Source organism: Tiliqua scincoides, chromosome 5, assembly GCF_035046505.1.
Source record: "Tiliqua scincoides isolate rTilSci1 chromosome 5, rTilSci1.hap2, whole genome shotgun sequence".
Lineage (NCBI taxonomy): Eukaryota > Metazoa > Chordata > Lepidosauria > Squamata > Scincidae > Tiliqua > Tiliqua scincoides.
In genome coordinates, this window is record NC_089825.1 from 73,535,044 (window position 1) to 73,558,786 (window position 23,743).

At 44.1% G+C, this 23,743-nt stretch overlaps 1 protein-coding gene across 1 annotated transcript; it reads right to left on the reverse strand.

Moving 5' to 3' along the window:
* Nucleotides 1–427: 427 nt before the first annotated feature.
* On the reverse strand, nucleotides 428–22,835 carry LOC136652274 (UDP-glucuronosyltransferase 2A2-like). The gene is made up of 7 exons (XM_066629202.1): nucleotides 22,063–22,835; nucleotides 17,600–18,222; nucleotides 13,921–14,069; nucleotides 8,340–8,471; nucleotides 4,568–4,655; nucleotides 2,446–2,665; nucleotides 428–707 (listed from the first exon to the last, which is right to left on the reverse strand). Exons 1-7 carry the CDS (start codon nucleotides 22,833–22,835, stop codon nucleotides 428–430), a joined length of 2,265 nt encoding a protein of 754 aa, XP_066485299.1.
* Between the last annotated feature and the right edge of the window lie 908 nt (nucleotides 22,836–23,743).

Sequence of the window (23,743 nt, forward strand, 5' to 3'; positions counted from 1 at the left end):
TCTACTGTCTTTGGCATAGTAGTGCCCACTCCACCTATCTAATGCCCATCCTGGTTAATAGGGTGGGTCTTCCACACATGGTAAAAATTAAGCTATTATTAAATGATTGCTGACCATCAGAGTTGAAAAAGGTTTCAAAATTTTTGACAGCGGTGATAAGCCATAACTACTGAATGATGTTTTCAGTGCTATAACCAAGAGGGTCGATCTGTAGCGAATGGTGGCAAGTAGACCCAAGAGAGGCTATCCAGTATATTTTATATGTTAGGTTGGTATGTTCTATGTGGGACAAATATATTTGATTTATTGGGTTGCTATGTATCCTTATATATCATTTATGATAGGCTTATACCCACTACTGTTGTTCTGTTTGTTATATTGTTGTGTTTGTGTTTGTTATGTATGCCAATAAAGGTCTTATCTACTACTACTCTATTTTTGTTTTTCTGATAACCTGACCACATTTGTGCCAGCAAAATGAGCAGCATTTAACTACAGTGAATAGGCACACTGCTAGGCAACCGATCAAGAAGGCTATAACATCCAGGCTGTAGTACTGGTACCAGGTCAAGTGATGGGCAGCTGGTCGCAAGTGTTTGGCTCCTTTGTGGCGCATAACAAACTCTATCCAAAAGACAGCCCGGTCCAGTGGCTTTACAGGTTGGTCATGGTGAATCTGAGATAGCCTTTCTGCATTCTCCTTGTACCTTTAGAGAGAGGAGGAGAACCAATTGGGATGATGTCAGAATCAAGTCATTATTGTCATTTAGCAAGGAGGAATGTGGTTATAAGGTTTTGTTAAAAGCACACCTAGAATCACAGCCAGGTTATCTTTTTTCCATTTCAAGTTCAGTATGACTTAGTACCAACCTTAAAGTTGTCTAACTGGAAAAAAATGGCCGAGCTACATTTAAATATGGTTACTGTAAATTGAAAAGCATCAGAGATGGCCAGGACAGAAACCAGCCCTGTAACTGGCAAAAAGACTGGCAGAGAGGAAAAAAAAACAACTATATGGGAAGGGGTAGAATCAAAAGACTTGACTGCTTGTGGAATTTATGTGCACAGGCGCTGGGCTTTGAGATGCCTTGGCATATTTGACAACAACACAGCAGAGCACACTCTGCGTTTGTGCAGAGCCCACTCTGCCATCAGCCTTGAAACATGCTGAGTGTCTAAAGCCCAGTGCGATGGTATTTTGGAAAAGCGCCTCTTATCAATGTTGTGGTTAGCTAGAGCTAGGCGGTTCTCTAGCAGTGTAATCTTTGTAACCTTTAGTAACGCTCGTTGTATTGCGACACATGTTTAAGAATGAATAAAGCTTGCAGGAAGTGGGCGAGAACTCAGATCTGTTCCAGCTTCAAGCCTCCCTGCATCAACCCTTTGAATGTCTGCCGTTTCTCTTTCAACGCTCTGCTCTTCGCTGCCCCTGTTCATAGTCTCAGTTTCTCAGTGCACTCTGCACTCCCACCAGGCAACAAAGTCCAAGCTTTGTGTGCCTCCCAAAGCAGTGCAGAACTGCAACATCTGCTACCACACTGTGTGAGATGTAACATTCCCAAGCCACAATACATTGTTCTGCAAACCTTGTTGCTGAAGTATTTCATCCCATGCTAGACATGGTATACAGGCAGGGGTGGGTAAACTCCGGCCCTGGGGCCATTTTGCAGCCTCTGGAGTTCCCTAATCTGCCCCACAGGGAGCCTCCAGTCTCCGATGAGTCTCTGACTCATTGGAGACTGTTGGAGCCAGTACTGGTCCACAACTGCTGGTTGCAACTGCCAGACATGAGCTGCAAGCCGAGTTGGGGCAAGGCCTTTTATAGTCTCCATGTACTTTCCCCTGGGCATTATTTTAACACACACGCCCCAATTGCCTCTGAACAACTTATGTCTCCATGTGTTTCTGGCTTGGTCTGACTTGGTCTGAATGTTTTCACTGTGCAAGTGTTGTGTGGCGAACAGTTCCTAGTTCTCATGTGGTTCTACATGCCTGTATTATAGTTCTTATGTGTATTATAAATAAGCTCAGTAAAATTCATTCATTCATGTTTTATCGCTAATATATTCATTTATGTAAATTTATTCAAATTCAAAATGGTGTCTCTCCCGCCAAGAAAGAAGCTCTTCCACCCTGCCTAGAAGCTCTCTACCCTGTATTGTCAGCTCTGTATTTTCAATGGTGGTTTGAGCTAGATGCTATGCAACCTACCTGAAATTGGCTTGCAACCCACCTAGTTAGTCATAACCCACAGTTTGAGAAACACTGATCTAGGGGTTGTATCCAGAGAAAGTGAATCCTGACTACACACCATTGAAATCAATGGGACACATTAGCTGTGACAATTGCAAGTCCTATTGATTTCAGTGGGGCTTACTCAGGATTTACTCTCTTTGGATACAACCCATTATCTTACTTTAAGAGAAGAGTTTCCAGTTGACTCACGTGGTGTTGTGAATTACGGTGTTCAAGGCGTCCACCAAATCTTTTGCTGTCATTTTATTAAAATTCAGTTCCACAGCCATTCCTTTTGCCTTCATGTGGGCAATGTTATCATGCTGGTCAGCAAACAAGGGGATCCCAACCATGGGAATTCCATGGTAAATGGCTTCATAAATCCCGTTGGTTCCACCATGTGTTATAAAGGCTTTGGTCTTCGAGTGTCCTGTAATAAAGTCAAAAACCTTTATTGGCATAAACAATAAAACCAGGGTGTTAAAACAGAAAAATGTCCATATATATTAATTAGACTCAATTAATTAATTAGAGATAAATAAATACAATAAAGGTACTTAGCCATGGTAGTTGTTTAAATTTAATTCCTGCCAGTTAGTAACTGTCTGTGTCAGTTTCAGATCTGTTAAAAGACTTTTAAAAGGGGTATAAATAGTGACTCCGTAAGTCAAAGTAACAATCACAGTTTTGTAAAATGTGAAGAAGTGTCTCAAAGGAACCTGAACCACAACGACATACTTTAGATTGTTCCGCATTGGACCTGGCTTTCATCTCATTCCATGGGAAAGCGTTGAATCTGGCTAGGGAAAACACTCTGCGTTCTTGCAGTTTTGTTGGAAAATTTAAATAGTTACTACCAAGATCAGTTGCCCAAGATAGTCCAAAGTAAAGCAGGGAGCAGGTTTTCTTGGCCTCAGCTCTTGTTTTTCACTGTCCTTTAGTCAGGTACGTAAGGTCTTAAATGCGCTTGTCCATGGCATCGTACCTAGCAAATCCAGGGAAAGTCCTAGAGGTTGGACTTTCTTGCTAAGTAAGACCAGTCCTAGAGAGTGGAAAGAGTCTTCTAAAATACTTTTCAATAGGGGCTCCAAGCTGCAGCAGAGCCAATTCTAAACCAATGTTTGAAAAAGCAAAGCAAAGCTAAAGACTCCACTTTATTTTGGCCGGCTTCCAGACATAAAACAGCATAAGGTACGCATTGAGGTACTGCAAAGATTTTATATAGGAAGAGAGATTGAATCCTCTCAATTGTGATGCAGAAGACAGAGATCCAAATGGGAATGGCGTAGAGGAGCTGTGCCATTACCTTAATATTAAATGTCTGGAGTGCTGCAGGTATAAAGGAATTTCCTCAGGCATTAAAAAAAAAAAATGACTGATTGCTTGAGCTGTTATACTGTTTTTGCGAACTGCTGATTGGCGGTGCGCAGTCCACGAATGCCTAAAGTGGAATGTTCTGTAATAGAAAAATGGGCTGATTCATATGCTCAGGAAAGTAGGTTACTTTCACCATTTCTCAGCGCCAGTGCTTCAGCTCAGTCCAGCTGACTTGCTATTCCTGAAGATCTCCATCCTCTAGTCCAGTGGTCTCCAAGATGATCTAGTCCAACAGTCTAGTTCAGGAGTCTAATCCAGACACTGCGGGATTGCTGTGTCTAGAAAATGCCTTCCCTGCACAGTGCAGCATTTACCATTCAGTGCCATAGCTGCTCATCTTTCTAGTCAGTCACCCCAGAAACTTTCACGGGGCAGCTGCTTTCACTGCTTGTTGCCTCAGGAGGCTACTAAGGCCAGATTTCTGGGTGGAAGTGGCTGCCCAGCACACATTTCTGAGGTGATTAACTGGAAAGATAAGTGGTAAACGGAACTTTGGTGCCAGCTGCTCTAGTCTATATATTTTGAAGTGTTTGCAGAACAAGGAATTTATCCTGAACAATCTCAAAGCGACTTTACAAAGAAGCGTTTAGCAGTTGAAATGACAGGTTATCAAACATGTTTTATGGATTCCAAGATGTACTTTGTAACTTAACTTTCCATTTATCAAATCCATGTTGTATAGATTTTGCATTGTCCAATGTTTACTTAACATAGTACTGGTGTGCATCAGTGACCACACGGACCACACATTTGCCAATTATGAACTTAATCTCAGAAATTAGGAAAATTTAAAATTAGAAAGTAGGCAGAATAGAACATGCAGCAAAGTGAACCCTTGAACAAGAATGGAATGGAGTCAGAGAAAGCTGCTTATTCCTTCTGATCACTTCTGTAAAGAATGCAGAACATTCTTGTGGGGTAATGAAGCCATGACGTGCAGCATCAGGTCTCTCACCCAGAAGATCATTTTGTGGTATCCAGTCATAAAGTCTGGTATTGGGTCCTAACGATTCTGGATGTTTCCCTTTGTACCGCCAAATAACCTTGAATAAAAAAAAATGGAAACATTGTTAAGCAACTTGGGTTGCAATGAAAAAGCAGTTTAATGTTAACTCACAGGCCTTCTACTCATTTTGGCGTCTCTTTAGAGCAGGTCAATGTTTATTAGGGCACAATCCTATGCAGGTCTACCAAGAAGTCAGTCCTATTGAGTTCAATGGGACTTATTCCCAGGAAAGTGTGGTTAAGATTGTAGCCTTAGTACAGTACATCTGGTACTTGTTATTACACAATCAAAGAAGATTGCCCCTCCGTTTTCTAACATGTATCATGGGGCCTCATTATATTTGGTTGGTTAGGAACTCTCTGTAGCTGAAACAAAATAATATGCAGCATTTTTGTAGGAGATTTGAGTGCTTCATTCAATAATCCGTACAGCAGCCCTGAAAACTAGTCAAAGGGTACTATTTCCATACTACAGCTGCAATGGGTGAGCAGAGATGGCCCAAGGTGGTCTACCAGCCAACACAAAACCGCCACTGATACCATCCTGATCCACTGATGCCCCCCCAATTAAAAACCATGTGAAAGGTAACCATTCAGCCCCCTACTTCCTCATGTTGCTTCTTCCTTGCATGGTCTCATTAAACAAATTAGGAAGCAGAGAAAATGCAGGGGAAAATGCTGAGAGAACTCCCAGCACATTCTGTACATCCTGTTTTGTTTATAGGGACTGCACTATTGTGAAGAAGCAGGGGGCTGGATTGCTGCCCTCAATTCAGCAGCAGGCTGGAATAAGTTGGCAGCAGACTCAGGGTGAAATGCACCCTTTGTCACTTCCTGAAATCCATGGCTGAATGAGAGCTTATTAGTAATATTATGGATGAGCTGGCCATGGGGTTAAGGTGATGGGGGGTGGGTGGATCACTCCCGGGAGGGGGCAGGCTCAGCAGACTGGTGTGTGCAACATCCTATGCCTCTTCCTGGGCCTGATCTGTTGACAAGGATTCACGTGGACTTGTGCCAGTTATAGAGCTCAAGCAGATCCAAGTAGACCCATTGCACATGCTGAGGCTTTTGCTGGCGCAAAAGATGAATGTCCCTTACCTCGAGGAGTCTTTCCACCTGCTAAATTCTCCCCTGGGATGCAGTGCAAGCCTACCAGTGCCACTACGTCGGCGCAGGGGAATTTGAGCTGGATCAGGTGTTACCAAAAGAGCCTGGTTTCGTTGTTTAGGGGAATTAGTACACCTACTTTATTGGAATACTGGGACTTTAAGACTGGATGCAAACCTGCGTTCTGCAGAAATTCCTTTTACTTAAAGAAGAGACTGAGAGAAATATTCCAATAAATGATTACAGCTTTATTAAAAGGGACACAAAGTGGATATCCAAAAGAATCAATAAAGGACTCAGTGGCGTCTCACTAGGATTCGCGTCACCCGGTGCAGGAGGCCTGTGCGTCACCCCATGTAGTGGGCGGGGCAATGCCCCAGGTGGGCATGGTAATGTACCATCGCCCCGCCCCCACCGTTTTTTGGCTGTACCTTTTGTTAGAACACAGATATTTCAACGTGGGTTGTTTCATTGCATTCTGCATGAAATTATGCATTGATTGATATATAACATGATGGTCTTATTCCTCCAAATTCTGATTTTAGTGATTTTGAAAACTTGTAGAGTCTCTCACACACGCGCACACACACATGCACACACACACCCATGTCAACTCACTAACAACTTATTGCAGCAGTTCTCAAACTTTTAGCACTGGGACCTACTTTTTAGAATGACAATCTGTCCAGGACCCATTGGATGTGATGTCATGGCCAGAAGTGACATCATCAAGCAAATTAAAATAAATAATTATAAATAATGAAATTAAAATAAAATAATTAAATAAGGGGGAGCCAGTCCTGTTCCATCAAGTGAATCTACTCTGAAGTAAGTCCTATTGTGGTCAATGGGGTTTACTCTCAGGAAATTATGGGTAGAATTGCAGCCTGTGAGCCCAATCCTGTGCATGTCTACTCTGAAGTAAGTCCCATAGTGGTCAAAGGGGCTTACTCTCAGGAAAGTGTGGGTAGGATTGCAGCCTGTGAGCCCAATCCTATGCATGTCTACTCTGAAGTAAGTCCCATAGTGGTCAATGGAGCTTACTCTGTAGTCTGCCTGCAATAACAACCCCCCAAAAAGAATCAGTGAGATTTCCAGCCCTCCCTAGTTCCCAGTTTAAAGTTCTTTTATTTCAGGCACATCAGAATAAAGACCCACCTGGCTTTGCAAGTGCAAAATAGAGAACTTTCCTCCTACCATTCAAGCCTCATTTTTGTTCTTTTTAGGGGGGGGGGGCTGCCTTCTTTTGCACTCCAGCTCCATCAGATCAGGACCCTTCTGGTGTCCTCACATTCCCCTTTGCCTTGCCTGAAGACCAGCAAAGGCACGTCTGCCTGCTTGCGAGTAAATGCGACTATGAGGCTGCTTTGCTTTCCATAGGGCTCCATAGACTGGAAGGGAGGCAGCCGAGAGGGAGGAACCTCCTTCTCCTGTGTTTTTGGGGGCTGCACTCATTGGATGAGGGCCATTCTGACGGCCTTGGAGCCTCTCAGCCTGCCTCGACTAAGGCAAGTCTGCCTACTCACGAGTAAACGCGGACACGTGGCTTCATTTCCAGAGAGTCTGGGAAGCCTGCAACCTCCTCTGCAGGTCTCCCCATGCCTCCAATCTGCTATAAACAACAAAAAAGCCACCCAATTTTCATTTGCAAGAATAGAAGTGGCTTTTTAAAGCTGTTTACAGAAGCATGGAGGTGTGGGGAGGCCTGCGGAGGAGGTCACAAGCTTCCCAAACCCTCCAGAGAGCCATAGCAACCAACCTCCAGGTAAATAAAAAACCCTTTCGTCCCTGGCAGTGGTGCAATCATAGCAATCATGTCGCCACCATCACTGTTGCCCCACCCCTTAAAGGGGGCAGCAACCGAGGATCCTGGCTGGGGCATCACAACCCCTCAGTTTGGGAACCTCTGCTATAAGCTGCGATTTGTTTATTTCACTCATTTTTCTCCAAGTTTCCTTTGACTTGAATCTAAAAAGTTATTTTATTTTTTGACTACACAGTTCTTCTGAAGCTGTCTCTGTGTGTTTGTGGCGGTGTGTGTGTTCTACAACAAAACGTTTTAATAAAAGTGTGCTCATTTCCACACTCTTCCTCCACCCCCAACATTCACTGGACTGTGGAAAGAATACTATTGGACATACACAAAAACACTATTGTTCAGAAGGGTCAAGTGTTCAAAACATTTAAAAGTGACCAACCTTGATGCAGAAATTTCAGATGCAAATCAGTGAAAAAAGAAGAACATGAATGAAGATGCTGCAGTTTCAGACAGGACATAGAGAACATTTTATCTGTTTTTCATAGGTCCAGTGTGCAAAAAGTTAAAATTATTTTTACCAAACCATATGAAGCCAAGGAACTAACCTTCTGTGGAACTTGGCTAAGCGCCAAGGCAAACATGTTACTCTTTTCATATGTTAAGTTTTGAATCATTGAGCCAAGAGAAAACACCACAATACCATCTTCCCCTGAACTCTGGACAAATTCTTCCATTTCCTGTTGAAAGAACTGGACTGTGGAGAGAACATTTTATCTGTTTTTCATAGGTCCAGTGTGCAAAAAGTTAAAATTATTTTTCCAAACCATATGAAGCCAGCATCCAAGGAACTAACCTTCTGTGGAATTTGGCTAAGTGCCAAAGCAACCATGTTACCCTTTTCATCTGTTAAGTTTTGAACCATTGAGCCAAGAGAAAACACCACAATACCATCTTCCCCTGAACTCTGGACAAATTCTTCCATTTCCTGTTGAAAGACAAAAACATTAAACACATACATATAAGAATAAAGTTTCTCTTTATAGTGGCGTCACTAGGGTTCGTGCCACCCGGTGCGGGATGCCAGCACATCACCCCCCATGCAGTAAGGCAGGGCAATAACCAAGGTGGTGATGTCCATCACTCCGCCCTCACTGGTTTTTGGCTGTACCTTTTGATAGAACAAAGATAGAACACATTCTTCATGAAATTAAGTATTGATTGATATATAACATGATCGTATTATTTCTCCAAACTGTGATTTTAGTGATTTTGGTCACTAGTGGTGTCACACACACACACACACACACACACACACACACACACCAGGGTGTCAACTTACTAAAACCTTATTGCAGCAGTTCTCAAACTTTTAGCACTGGGACCCACTTTTTAGAATGACAATCTGTCCAAGACCCACCAGAAGTGATGTCATGGTGGAAGTAACATCATCAGGCAAATTAAAATAAATAGGTATAAATAATTAAAGTAAAACAATCAATTAAATAAGCAGAAACCAGTCTTGTTCCACCAAGTGAATTTCCTCTGTAGCCTGCCTGCAATAACACCCCCGCTCCAAAATTAGTAAGGTTTTCAGCCCTATTCAGTGCCCAGTTCAATATAAGAACTTCTGTTTAAAGCAGATCACTGTCAGGATTCACCTGGCTTTGCAAGTCTCAAAAAAGTTCACCTTTTCAGGTGAAGCCTCTGTTTTGATCCTTTTTAGTGTGTGTGTGTGGGGGGGGGGGAGGCTGCCTTCTGGAGCACTTGTTTAGCTGTAGGTGCAGGTCTATGCAGGTGCAGGTGCAGGTGCAGCTGAATGATCAGGATCATTCTGGCAGCCTTGCACTCTCCTTCACCTGATCTTCCACACCAGCCAAGGCACGTTTGCTTACTCGTGAGTAAACATGACCGTGAGGCTTAGTTTCGCTTTCCATTGGGCTCAATACATTGGTCTGCTTGGAGAGAGGAACTTCCTTCTCAGGTGTTTTTGGGGGCTGCATTCATTGGCTCAGGACCATTCTGTTGTTGTTGGATTCCTCTCAGCCTGCCCTTTCCAACGGACTAAGGCACGTTTGCCTACTCACGAGTAAACGCTCAATACGGTTCACTTTCACTTTCCATAGGGATCCATGCATTTTTGTTCTCCAGGTTTTTGGCCATAACATTTGGTAGAAAGGTGATAATTCAATCTGGCTTGTTGCATTGCATTCTGCTGAAATTCCGCATCCAATGATATATAACATGATGGTATTACTCCTAACCGCCATGATTTTAGCATGTCAACCCCTCAGTGCACGTCACCCCCCCCCCGTGCGCATCAACTGGTGCGGCCCGCACCACCCACACCCCCCTAGCGACGCCACTGCCTCTTTATGTCTCTTTACTGTTTCACATTGAGACATTATTGGCAGTAGAAACAAGTTCTTGGTTGAAGTTAAAAATTGTGATGAGCTCCTGATTGGACTGGGCTATAAGTCTTTGACAGTATAATTCTATGCTTGTCTACTTAAAAGTAGATATGTATTCAATGGGGCTTACTTCCTCATGTGCCTTAAGGATTGCAGCCCAAGACCTAATTTTTTTTTTTTTTACTTTATGAAAGGGGAGAATAAAGTTCCTTGGAAGTTTATTGGGGATTCCTTAATGAGAAGATCACCAATAGTGGACAGACTTCTCTGAAGTACAACATTCACTAGTACCTATCTTCCCTTGTGATGTGCAGCTGCCAGACGAGTGTTAGAAATGTTGTAATATAACCTTTGCTCACTCACATAGGCATAGTCAGTGCAGAAAAGACTGCACCACCTAAGACTGCAGGGATAGTGCTGTCACATGATAGAAAGGGGCTGCTATGGTTGCTACTCCTTCCACCACCACAGATCAAAGGGGCAGGTGAGTGAGTGGCAAGGCCACTGTGGAGTAGCATATGATTGGCCCATTTGCAAGAGGAGGTAATGTAGCTACAGCAGACATTGCCTGTCTTCTCTCTTGAAGGCAATTGGAGAGGTGAAGCCCCTACCATAGGCAATGGTGTGCTGCCAAGCAGATAGGTCCACCTCTGCAAGCCCAGTCATTCCAGGGTGAGTTCTGGAGCTGCAGATATGTGACAAGTTCAATAAACATCATGGTGGTGTTGGGTAAAATAAAAAATGGCTGCTGCAGAAGTGACTACACATCTCAAGAGAGATGGTGTGAAAGAATTGTTAAAAGTAAGATCTTCTTTTTTTAAAAGACACCCCAAAAAATTGGGTACAAATAGGGTTCCAAAACTTCACCCCCAATCGTACTCACATGTGCCCTGGTCCATTTGTTTCAAGACAAATTGTGCCTGAGTCAAATGGGCCCCTTTTATTTTGCATTTCATTTTGCTTCAAAAATGAATACCCAGCCCTACTGGATGGCATGGACACAGAGAAAGCTCCATTTATAACAAATCCTTGGTCAGTTTCTAAGCAGATTAAATAGTCTTGAGCATATCAATAGTACTGCTTGTCCAAAGTGTAGCTTAAACAGGACAGCAACGTGCAAGAAACTACAGAGGACATGCAGAGAGCATGTGTCTCCACAGGCAACAGGCAAACTCACAGGTTTCTTGCACCATGCATGTCAAGGGCACAGGGAGCAGTCCTTTCACACAATAACAGTGCCCCCAATGTTTTGTTTTTTTCATTTTTAAATGAAAAGCAGCCCTGGGAAGCTATCTGTGTGGACAGAGGAGAGGAGCTCCTTAACCCTTTCCCTTTATGTTGCTTGTCCACTCAACATCTCCTTAACTTCAGGGGAAAAGATGCAAGGATGGTGCATCTTTAATCATGCACATGGGAAAGCAGATTATGGGGGCAAATTGAAACAAACACTGGGCTGAAAAGGAAAATGATTAAGCAACCTCCCGCAACCACCCCCATACAAACACACCCCATGGCTCCACTCCCAAATGCAACCAATTGAGAGACTGGTTCATGGGCTCCCATGCTTTTTCAAAAATCAAGATGCCTTTAAAATAATAATGGACACAAGTGCCTTAGCCATAAACATAGTTCAGTGGTTTTTAAACTGGGGCATCACAACGCCCCATCCTGTGCTGTTTTCCCTTAAGGAGCGGGGAGGGGGGAAGGCAGAGACACAAAGCCCAGCATCTTTTTGCAACTGAGAAACAGGAAGTTGTCGCGATCACCTTCTGGAGGGCCCTGTGCTGTGTGGGGAGCCCTGCTGAGGCTGACACCAGGCTCCCCTGACCAGTGGCATAGCTAATGATCGTGTAGCCCAGTGCCAAGTTCAAAATGTTGCCACGGAAGTGATGTCACAACCAGAAGTGACATCATGCCTGGGCTTTTTTAAAAGTGAAAATTGGGAGGAACCTACCTTTTTCCACTTACTTGCTCTGTTGCCTCCCCCCAGTCAGTGGCATAGCTAAGGCATCTACCTGCTACCTGGGGTCAAAGAAGATTTTGTAGCCCCCCCCCCACATGACAAAATCAAATTTAATTAAGTAAATAAATATAAAGTTATTGATTCCATGCTGTATCATAATAACATCTCATTGGCACTCAGAACAATCATTCTCAAAGGTTAAAACTCAAGTTAAGCAAATCCACTTTTTTGTTCCACAAGGCAGTTGTGTTTTCATTTTATGGTTAATTGGCCATAACGTTTGATAGAAAACAGATATTCCAGTGCATATTGTTTCATTGCATTCTGCATTAAATTACCTTTCCAGTGATATATAACATGATGGTATTATTCATACATACCAAGATTTTCACAATTTTGGTCACTAGTGTCAAACTCAGCTTGTTGCCTCCCTAAAGCTTGATGCCCGGTGCAGCTGCTACCCCCTGCACCCCTTTAGCTATGCCACTGCCCCTGACTCCTGGGAGGCTCCTGCAGACGGTGGTGAGTGGTAGCGTGCCCCTGTGCTCCAATCAGAGGTGTGATGCTAGGCATCCCGTCTCTGCCTTCCCCCCACCCCCTGCCTTCTAAGGCAAAGATTTAGTGGCTCTCAAACTCTCCCCGAGAGTTTGAGAACCACAGACATAGTGTATTGAGAAAGGCAATATATTATATATGCTTTCATCAGTCCTTTGGTATAGACAGCTCTATTGAAAGAAAACACCAGGGCTTTCACATTTCTCTGGCATTTGGTCAGCACAAGAAAGTCTTGCCTGGTACAAGTCAATGTTCTTTGGAGAAAATTGTCCAAAGAGCTGGAATTTTCCTAATGGTTATATACGTTCAAGTTCCTTAGAGTATTTTGAAGACCATGTGTTCTATCCAAGACATATGACTGTCATATTCCCAATTGGTGCTCCTTCTGCCTGTGGATGGAACACTGTGGAGTGTGTAGGTATATGTATATACAGTGGGCCCTTGCTATCTGTGGGGGCTCTGTTCCTGGAACCCCTGTGGATAACAAAATCTGCGGATGATAAAATTTGTGGATTAGGGCACCAAAAATCCTCCAAACACACACACATACACACACACACACACACACACACACACACACACACACACACACACACACACGCAGACTTGGCTGGTCCAAATCAATATTCTTTGGAGAAAACTGTCCAAAGAGCTGGAACTGCATTCTTCATGGCAATGTACGTACTTTGTCTCTGCTGCTGCAAGCCAAACGTACCAGGCCCAGGAAAGTTTCTATTACCCTCCTTAATGCAGTGTGATTGTGAAAATCTTGGTATGTATGAATAATATCATCATGTTATATATCATTGGAAAGGTAATTTAATGCAGAATGCAATGAAACAATATGCACTGGAATATCTGTTATGGCCAATTAATCTGGGAGGAAACTGGCCTGCTACAGTAGCTCTTTGGCTTGGGGAGCCCATAACCATGAAAGAGTGCATAGAAGCTCAGGGACCCAGCTGTGGGGAAGTTCATTTTGATCCATTCTAGTGTGAGCCTAAATACAATGGTGCTAATTTTCCGCAATCGATTTTCTATATTTCAAAAATTTTAGAGAGGAGTGTGTTTAATTTTCCATATTACTTTATCTAGCTGCCAGTGCCACATGGTTCTGCATCAAGAAGCCTAGTAGACCTGAGCTCCAAAGACTACTGTGGCTGTCAGCACTCTCCTGCACTATTTTGCCTCCCCGTTCTGGGCTCTGCATCAAGAAGCCTAGTAGACCTGAGCTCCAAAGACTACTGTGGCTGTCAGCACTCTCCTGCACTATTTTGCCTCCCCGTTCTGCCCACCCCCATTGTCCCCCTTGCTCTTTGGGAAGGGGCCCAGAAGAAACTTTGTACCCTCTGCTAAAATTCCTCTGATAGGCACTGGCGGTCCTGAGCTTTCCTGCTCCCAGGGCATCCCGGAGATCTCAGAGTTTCTCATGTTTTTAACCCTTTCTTTGATTTCTTTGAGACAGCCCTAATTCACGTTACCCAGGGGACAGCAACAAAGAGAATTACCTCAGGCAAAGGCTTGGCTGGCCGGCAGTGCAGTCCTCCAACAAATTCAAAATTTGGTAGGAAAGGCCGAGGGAATTCAAAGTCCCAGTAAGTTCGGATCAGCCATATTTCTGCTTTCCCCATTACTTCGCACAGTGTTGTGGGTCTCCCTAAAGGTAAAAAAGGACTGTAGTGAAACAAGTGCAGCTTATCTTCCTTCACAAATTCTATAGTCCAGGCAACTTTGCTTGTAGAAACACTGAGGGTTCAGTCACACTTCACATTTTAAAAGGAGAAATGTAAACAAGTGGGGATGAATGTAGAACGTAAACAAAAACTTCTGTTTTCAGAAGTACATACACACCTTGGGGAGCAGGAATTGGCTGTGGCTCCTGAATGGATATGTCCTCAGGGACAGATCTGAGGTTGTTCTTGTGCAATGCGGGTCTCCTTGTCACATGGATTTTATGCCATAGAACATCCAAGTACAAATGCTGCTGCAGCCTGGTTCCATTTTGCAAATGCTAGCATTTGGCAGAGGTCTGTTTTTCTCAAAACCAGGATAGGATCCTCCTTTCCATTTAAAACAAAGTCCCAGACTACAATTCAGTGCACCATTACTCAAGAATAACTCCCATTGAAAGCAGTAGGTCTACTTCTGAGTAAAAAGGGTTGCAACCATATGCAGCTGCACTTGCTCATCTGTCTGCTGTGAATTGAATTGCACACTCCCAGTTATGTGAGAACTTCCCAGTTATAAGTTGTATGTTATATGTAGAGCTTCTGGCTTAACACACCAGACACCTTAAAGGTGGATTTGATTCATGGATCTCCTGCTGTGGTTCCCAACCTTTTTCACTTGCATATCCCTTGGCAGCCCATTTCCATAAACTGTACCCTTCCTATTAGCAAAATGTTTGTAGTTAATAATGCAAGCCCTCATCTCCTCTATATGAAAACCCATACTTCATGTACTTCCATATTATGTTTCAGCTTTTTTTACTGTGCTGGTTTTCAATCACTGATTCATACATGAGCTGAGGACCAAAAACTAGCTATTGGTGGGGCTTTCACAGCCAACTAGCTACCTCCCTTCCCTGCCTTGCTGGCCCTATAAGGCACTCTGGAGCTCTACCTGCCTCTTTCTGCCATTCTTTTTCAAGTACCCCTAAAGGTCTTGTTAAGTGCCCCTGGGGGTATGTGAACCCCAGGCTAGGAACAACTGTTTTAATGGTATGTTGTTTACAGTGCACTTACTCTGATAGTGTTTACAAAAAGGTGGTGAAGACCAGAATTTAAATAGAATTAAAATGTATCTTATGATCTTTTACTCTGTTTTTAATAAATTAGTGACTGTACAGTTCTTACGTAACAATTACTGGTAGGTTATTTTTCAGGATCTGGTCTCAGGTAAAATCAGACAAAACTATAGTCAGACACCCCCCTAAGTTTAACCCCCGACTTATTAGAGGATCATAGAAAATTCCATGATTTTTGTTCAAAACCTACCCTTGACTTATCTCTGAGACTGACTTATAGGTGAGTGTGTGGTAGCTAATATTAATATAGTTAATATTTCTGGCCACTTCCTGCTTTAATGATGTCACTTCTGGCCCTCAGTAACATAATGCGGAGCCATGGCCAACAGTCTTGGAGGTCAAGGGAAATGCAGGCTGGAAGAGTTTGAAAACCACTGGACAAGGTATAGGAGTCCTACCCAGAGGAAAAAAAATTGGTAGAAGGGGCCCTGCAGAATTAGAGGGGGCCCCACGAAAGTGTTTCTAATTGTGCCCCACAGCTCCTAAGACCGATCCTGTGGCCAGGGAAGCAGTACTCACCAAATACAGAGCAACAACATTCTGGTGATTGGGGGGATTAAATAAAAGATGCCTTCCCCACATTCAGGGGTCAAGTGGCCACATAGACCTGTTGGCAGACACAGGAATTGCATCAATTTGCACATCTAAATTCATGCAGAGGGAGAGGATTTGGATGAGATACTAATTTTATTATTTCCTGTTGGTTCAAATTCTCAAAATGAATGGATTTACACCTTCTAAAAATCTTGTCCTATAATGGAGTTGGACTCAGAGTGCAGAGAAAGCAAGCAGCTTTAGAAGGGAAACAATTACTGGGAATGGAAAGAATGAAGAAGGACTAAAGAATAGGAGCAGGGAGTCAAAGGAAGGAATGAGGTAGATGCTGAATGCCTAAGTCACGAGACAAACGTCCACATCAGTGGCGTTGGTGCGGGTGGTGTGGGCAGCACCGGCTGACGCACACAGGGGGTGTGATGTGCACTGGGTGGATGACACGCTAAAATCACAGTGGTGAGGAATAATACCATCACGTTATATACCATTGGATGTGGAATTTCCAGCAGACTGCAATGCAACAACCCAGAGTGAAATATCTCCTCTCTATCATAAGTTATGGCCAAAAACCTGGAGAACAAAAATGCATGGAGGCCTATGCAAAGTGAATCAGAGCTGTATCACACATTTACTCGCAGGTAGGTGACTTTGCCTTAGTCCGTCAGAAAGGGCAGGCTGAGAGGAATCCAACGACACCAGAATGGTCCTGATCCAATGAATGCAGCCTGCAAAACACCTGAGAAGGGAGTCCCTCCCTCCAAACAGACTAATGCATTGAGCCCTATGCAAAGCAAAACTAAGCCTCACGGTCGCATTTACTTGTGAGTAAGCAAAGTGCCTTGGTTGGTGGTCAGGCCAGGCAAAGGGGAATGTGAAGCCACCAGAATGGTCCTGATCTGATGGAACTGGAGCTCAACAAATGCTCCGGAAGGCAGCCTCAACACCCCCCCCCCCGCCCCAACTAAAAAAGATCAAAACAGATGCTTCAGCTGATAAGGTGAACTTGCAAAGTTCAGGTGGATCCTGACAGTGATCTGGTTTAAACAGAAGTTCTTAAATTGAACTGGGCACTGGGTAGGACAGAAAATGATTTTGGAGGGGGGTGTTATTGCAGGCAGGCTACAGAGGAAATTTACCTGGTGGAACAGGGCTGGCTTCTGCTTATTTAATTATTTGTTTTACTTTAATTATTTATACTTATTTATTTTATTTTGCCTGTTGGTGTCATTTCCACCATGATATCACTTCTGGTGGGTCTTGGACTGATGGTCATTCTAGAAAGTGGGTCCCAGTGCTAAAAGTTTGAGACCTGCTGCAATAAGGTTTTAGTAAGTTGACACCCTGGGGGGGGGGCATGTGTGACATCACTAGTGACCAAAATCACTAAAAACACAATTTGGAAGAATGATACCATCATGTTATATATCAATCAATTCGTAATTTCATGCAGAATGTGTTCTATCTTTGTTCTATCAAAAGGTACAGCCAAAAAACCAGTGGGGGTGGAGTGATGGTACATCACCACGCCCACCACCTTGGTTATTGCCCCGCCCACTGCATGGGGGGGTGACGCACTGACATCCCACATAGGGTGACGCGAACTCTAGTGGCCCACATGATTTGATGACTGCAGCCACACTGTCCCAGAGTTTTCAGACAGAATTTTCAGATTACCTCATATTTTAGTGTGGTTACTGCACACGTGTTCATGTGCAAATCATCAGCATGCTGAATCACAGGTAGCAAAAATATGAGATGAACATGCAAATATGATCCAGTTTTCACTGTCAGAAATATAGTCGCTAGAATTAAGAGAAAGATCTTACCAAGAATGTCACTATAGTACTGATTCCAATCGGCTGCTATAAAACGATGGAAGAGAAGGTCAAATGAAAGGTACAAGAGCAGGTTTCTCATCCTCTCTGTAAAGGACATCCTGTCTGTTAATCCTCCCAAGGCAGTGGGCACATAGGAAGGAGGGGCTGGGAGAAGCCCACAAACACGTTCTCTTGTGTTTCCTTCAGAAAACCGATAGGAATACACAAATGGAAGAGAAAGTTTCTCAGCCAACAGCTCTCCACAAGGGCAGAGCGGGTCTGCAACAAGAATGTTAAAACCAGCTAACCGCAAATTCTGTAGTACCTCCTCATTCGATACAATCAAGTCACAGAAAATTTTGTACTTGGAAATAAGCTGCTCTGCTACGTCAAAAAGTTTTGAGTAATATTCCCAGAAATAAAGTTCAGCTTGGCCATAAATCCACATTTGTAAAAGGTCTTCCAGCAAAGTTTTTCCCTCCGCTCTTGAGAAGGGAACAGTGATCACCTCCAGCTGGAAAGGAGAAGGATCACAGGTGTCAATCATCTGGTAATATGAAGGCACCAGCACAGTGACTCGGTGGCCCCTGGCTATGAGCTCGTCCACGACACATTTCATATTGATCCAGTGGCTGGTATCAGCCGGCAAAACAAGAACATTCCCACCAGAGGCCTGGCCCAAGAAGAACCCCAAAACCAAGCACAGCGACCACTTTCCAGACAGCATGATCCAGCTTTCCTCTGCTCAGGCCAGGACACAGCAAAATCAGCAGTCCAGCGCATGCTGGGATCTCCTGCACTTTAGCACCTTCCGCTCTGAGTCAGCTCTGCCAATCTTTGTCATGGAAAAAAGCCAAACAAATGAACACATTCCTGAGCTAGAGCAAACTCCTGACATTGATAAAACAGTATAGTTCTGTCCACACATGATTCTATCTCCACCTGCTGCAAATTACTAAACTTTCTCTCTGTTCAGCATATAGATTTAATTTGCTTTGTAACAGAATCAACTTGGGATGGTTCAATAAGTTCATTCAGCTAACAGGTGGCTGCAGGAGGGATTGGAGCAGGAAGGGGGCAAGGAGCAACACTCACACGCAATTAGTTGGATAAAGCCACAGCTTTATTACCTGGTGACAGGTGCTCCTCAGTCTCTGCTCCAGTTATGGCTCTGAGTTCAGGGCTTACAAGTTACATAAGAACAGCCATCCTAGATCAAACCAAAGTCCCATCTAGTCCTGCATCTTCTGACACACAGTAACCCATCAGCTTTGCCTGGGAAGCCCACATGCAGGACCCAAGGTCCTACGTGTCTCCTGCCCTTGCTCCTTGCAAATTGGTACCCAAAGGCACTCTGCCACTGATCATGGAGGGAATGCCAGGGATGGGAAAATCCAGTGCAGCTTGACTGGAGTCAAGTCACAAGTCTCTGTCCCCCATTTCTCAAGTCAAAAACAAGTCCTAATGGGCAGATTTTCCAAATCACCCAGAGCGTTTTGGTGATGTGAAAAGACTCAATCCTCGGCTCTGCAGAAAAAACCAGGGCTGCTGCTGAGCTCTTCATGTGTGTGTCTGTGTGCAAGTGTGTAGGAGTTCTCTTGAAACACTACCCTGATGTCCCCATCCCGTCTGTAAACAAGGCGGGTGGTGGTGGGACAGACTGTGTGAGAGCGGGGGACAGAAGTGACAAGAGGGAGGAGGGTCACATGCAGCAGCTAAACGGCTTACCAGTATGACCCAATTCTTTGCAACTCTACTCAGAAGTAGTCCCATTTGTGCTGGTCATTCAATGAGGCTTCCTCCTCCCAAGTAACAATGGAGCCCACAGGAGCCATGAGGTTGGAAAGTGTGATCGCTACAAACTGCCTCCTCCTTTTCCCCCTCCCTGGGCTTCTCCAGCTAATTCTAAAGCAAGAACCCCTTTCGGCTCCTCCTTCTGCCCTCCTTCATCCAAAGGAAAAAAATCAGACCACCCATCCTTCATCCAATGATCATTGGTTCCTTCAGAGATGGGCAAGAGAGCCTGCTCCCCCCCCCCCATGCAAAATCAAAACATTAACCCTTCCCTGCTTCCTGGCTGGAAGTTCGACGCTGCTCTCCCAGTCTGAATGATGGCTCCACGAGGTATTTCACACTGCAAAAAAAGTAAGCAAGCACACCCAGAAACAGACAGACTTGAGTCTGCATGCGTGGGAGCTCATTTCTGAGTCAGTGGCCTCAGACTTGATTCCAGAGTCATTGACATGCCTGACCCTTAGTGTACCCGCATCAGCAAAAAAACATGTGTTTTTGCAACTCAGACTTGAGACTCCGGTTCCCATCCCTGGGGAGTGCATAATGTAGCGAAATCACAGAAGATATCACCGATAGGGTGTGGTGTCCACAGTGCCCCTTGCTCTAAGTAAATGCAGGGTTAAAGCCCAGGTGGTAGCTGGAGGTGTGCTGCACAACTGCAGCCACAGTGAACCTAGAAATATATAAACAGCACCTGGAAGAACTAGGGGGTGTGAATGGTAGAAGGAGTGTAGTTTGGAGAGGAGGCTGACTATGACTTGGCTTATTGACATTGGACTTTGGCTTGGCAACTCTAACTGATGGGCTGGCTTACCTGGAATCTGATCTTGGACTGTGACTCAGCTTATTGACTCTGGACTTTGGCTTGGATACTCTGACTGATTTGACTGACTTACCTGGAATCTGTGGGCTGTTACTTGGCTCTGACTTTCGCTTGCTGCACTTGCGAGTTTAACTAGGGAAACTAATTAGCCTTAAGCAGGCATGAGGCCTAGTAAGGAGAAGCTCTGGCAAGACACATATTGATCATGACTACTTGCCATGGATAGACCCATCCTCCAGGAATGTATCCATTGCCTCTTTAAATTCATACAAGCTTCTTGCCATTTCACCACACTGTCATGATTAGAAAACTTACTCACTTGTGATAAGCATATATAATTGTTATTACACAGGCCACGTCATAATCTGTGTGCTGTTAGACTGAGTGGATTTTTGCTTATGCTGTTTCTGCCCAACTTTGCATATATGCAACAGGGACCAAATGTGTACATCTGTGGGCCAGGTAAAAGTGGGTTAAGATTGTTTTCAACACTGCATGATAAGGTCAGCAAGAGAAATACTGGAGATGGCAACCAAGAGGAGCGAACAAACATTTTGCAGAATAATTGTACTGAACCTGTACTGTTCAGAGCAATGTTTGAAAAGCAATGTTTGAATAATGTCGATGCCATGGGCCAAGAGCTCTCACTAATCTCTAACCAACGTAACGCCATTTTAACATCAGTTCTGACTCTGGTCCTAAAATGCTTGTGAGCCTAAAATGCTTATTAGCAAGAAACTGTGAGCCACCCCTGACCCAGTGCCTGGCTCTCTAGTGCCCTAGTCCTTGAAGACCAGACAGAGCTGGTCTGTGTTATCTTGCCCAAGCAACCACTAATAGGAGGGGTAAAGGGGGTGTTTGAGTGTGGCAGGGATGGAATTTTACAGGACCCCTTGTCTTTGCTTGTCTATGTTTGAAATGAGTATAAAAGCTAGCTGCATCTAGCTACACTTGCGCATGATCTGAGGCAACTGGCCTCCGTGCTGCCTTGCTTTGGTACCAGCAACAAACAAGCTGTTTTCTGCTATACCTTCCCTCCGAGTGTTAAATTCCATATGACAATCAGCATAAGTAAGTCAGCATAAGTAAGTCCCCCTTTATTTAATGGGGCTTCCTCCCTGGAGTCTGGAAAGTGTGTATAGAATCGCAGCTCATATGAATTCACCTCTACTCTTCTGATTCTTGGATTGGAAAAGGAAGACGGAAACAGAGTGGAAGAGGAAATATGGAGAGGAGGCGTGTGGTCGGCTAAGTAATCTCCCAGCACTCTAGTTCACCCCTCCACAGTCTCTCTTTCCCTCTGTCTCCCTCCTCTTTTTTCAATCCAGGAAGTAACAGGAAGAAGAGGGGCAGGGGAGACTAGTGAGCAAATGGAGATGAGTGACCCTCATTAAGCTACTGCCTGAGGCATCCACCTCAGTTGGTCTCATGGGAGGGCTGCCTTGCACGTATGTGTTGGTAACAGAGCAGGGGCCAGACACACATGAACTGAAGGAAGAGAGCACTGCAGCAAACTGTGCCTCGCCCAAAATAGAAAATTATTTTTATAAATTCTCCTAGTAAAACTGGAATTCAGGAAAAGGAAGTCACAAGACAGAGTGAATGCACTGAACAATAAAGAAAGTGGACTAGGGGAAGAAGGGCTTATTCCTACCTTACATTGAGTCAGGCCATCTAGCCTGGTCCTGTACAACAGGAGGGCTCCCTAAGGCCCCAGGCTGAGCAAACTGGGGGCAGTTTGATCTCTTGATTTTTCTTTCTAACCATTGCCAAGGATTGGACCTGGAATATTCTGCTTTCAGAGCATGTGCTTTACCAAATAGTGACCCTTGGGTAAAAAGATAACAAGTTTGACTTACCTAAAATCTGACTGTAATAAGAATCCCACTCTCCCCAGTAGCTGTGTAAAATATACTCTTGTGCACGGTAGGATATCATATTTTTGACCCTTTCTCTAAACGACAGTTTGTCTGTGAGTTCAGACAAAGTAGCTGGCACATATGAAGCAGGGGCAGGTATTTTCCCACAGTGTCTCTCCACTGTTGAGGCCGGCGTGAACCGCAGGGTGTACACAAATGGGATTTCCAGTTTCACAGCAACCAAGTCACCACAGGTTGTCGCAGGGTCAGCAAGGAGCACATCGTATTTCCCTCTTTGTAACTGGGCCATCAGTTCCTGATTGGCTAGCACTCCTTCACACATTTGCCGATGGAGAACATTGACATTCCTTACCACTTTCCCCAGCTCTTGGTAAAATTTGTGGAAAGTCAGAACGGTCGGTCTGTTGAACAACCACAGCATTATGAGGTCCTTAATAAAGGAGTCCATAGCATCCTTTTCAAAGGGCACAGAGTACACCTCAAATGTAGCAGCCGGCACATCACCAGATTTGATGAAGAGTGATCCGGTTGACATCAGGATAGTAACATTGTGATCTCTATGTATCATTTCCTCAATGATGATCTTAATATTGAGCCAGTGGCTGGCTTCTGTGGGCCAAATCAGCACATTCCCACAGAAAACATTTCCCACTAGGGTAACCTGAAGCATTAACAGCTGAATGCAAGTCTTTAGTACAACCGCTCTTGCTGAGATGGAAGCCGTGATGTGCTTTGTTTTAACAGCCATGTTTTCTTTAGCTCACTCCACAACAGAGGTATTTAGGCTTTCATTTGTATGGGAAAACCATCTGTCCAGGGCTCTCATTCATTCAAGCTTTTAGCTAAGAGTAATGAGCTTCTGCTTTTCAATCACCACTAAGAAGAATGCTGCTGTTGAGGTAAGGCTGATTTCTGGAATGAAAAGACAAAAGACATCACGTTTCTTTATTACATCACTATTTCACTGAACTGAACTATATGAACTGAACTGAACTATATGAAATAATGGTACTTTCACATAGACCAAATAACTGCCAATTTCACCATCCACTCAAAAAACCTCTTTGAATGTCAACCGATTCAAAATGCATACATGGAATGTGCTATAGCATCTTCTGGGTGGGACTATCCCACCATGTTCTATCCATGGGACTATCCCATGTGGGAAATTGCTTGTTATTCCTGCATATGAAAAACTAGCATGCTAACTGGGCAAAGAGGTACCTTTTAAAGCGGTGCCCTCTTATATTTAGCAGGAGAAGAGCAACTGTCCCTCTCACCCCAGCATGGTGCTATTTCCAGTGGCATACTAAGGGGGTACATTTCTCTGGGTACCATGCCTTGAGGGGGTCCGAACCTGCATCCGCGACGGAAAACCCAAGGCAAAAAAAGGGTCTTCTGAGGCTCAGGGAGGCCACGCAGAGATGTTAAAACTGTTTGTGTTAAAACTCTTTTCCAGTGGTCTGCTCCTAATGCCTATTCTGTGCTTTTTAGATTGTGAGCCCGCTGAGGACGGGAAGCCGTTTATTGATTTATTTTACTCTGTGAACCACTTTCTGAACTACTCTTATTGAAAAGAGGTACATAAATATTCTGAATTTTACGAATTACGAATAATGTCAGAGAGAAGGATGGGCTAAAACCTTTCTCCTGACA

Bases quoted from the DNA above. Each gene is read 5' to 3' on its own strand.
- LOC136652274 (XM_066629202.1), bottom strand. From the start codon at position 22,835: ATGGCTGTTAAAACAAAGCACATCACGGCTTCCATCTCAGCAAGAGCG. The intron at 8,472-13,920 runs GTAATTCTCTTT...GTCTTTCAACAG, and splicing joins CAGCCAAGCCTTTGCCTGAG to GAAATGGAAGAATTTGTCCA. The intron at 4,656-8,339 runs GTTAGTTCCTTG...TTTTTATTCAAG, and splicing joins TTAGCCAAATTCCACAGAAG to GTTATTTGGCGGTACAAAGG.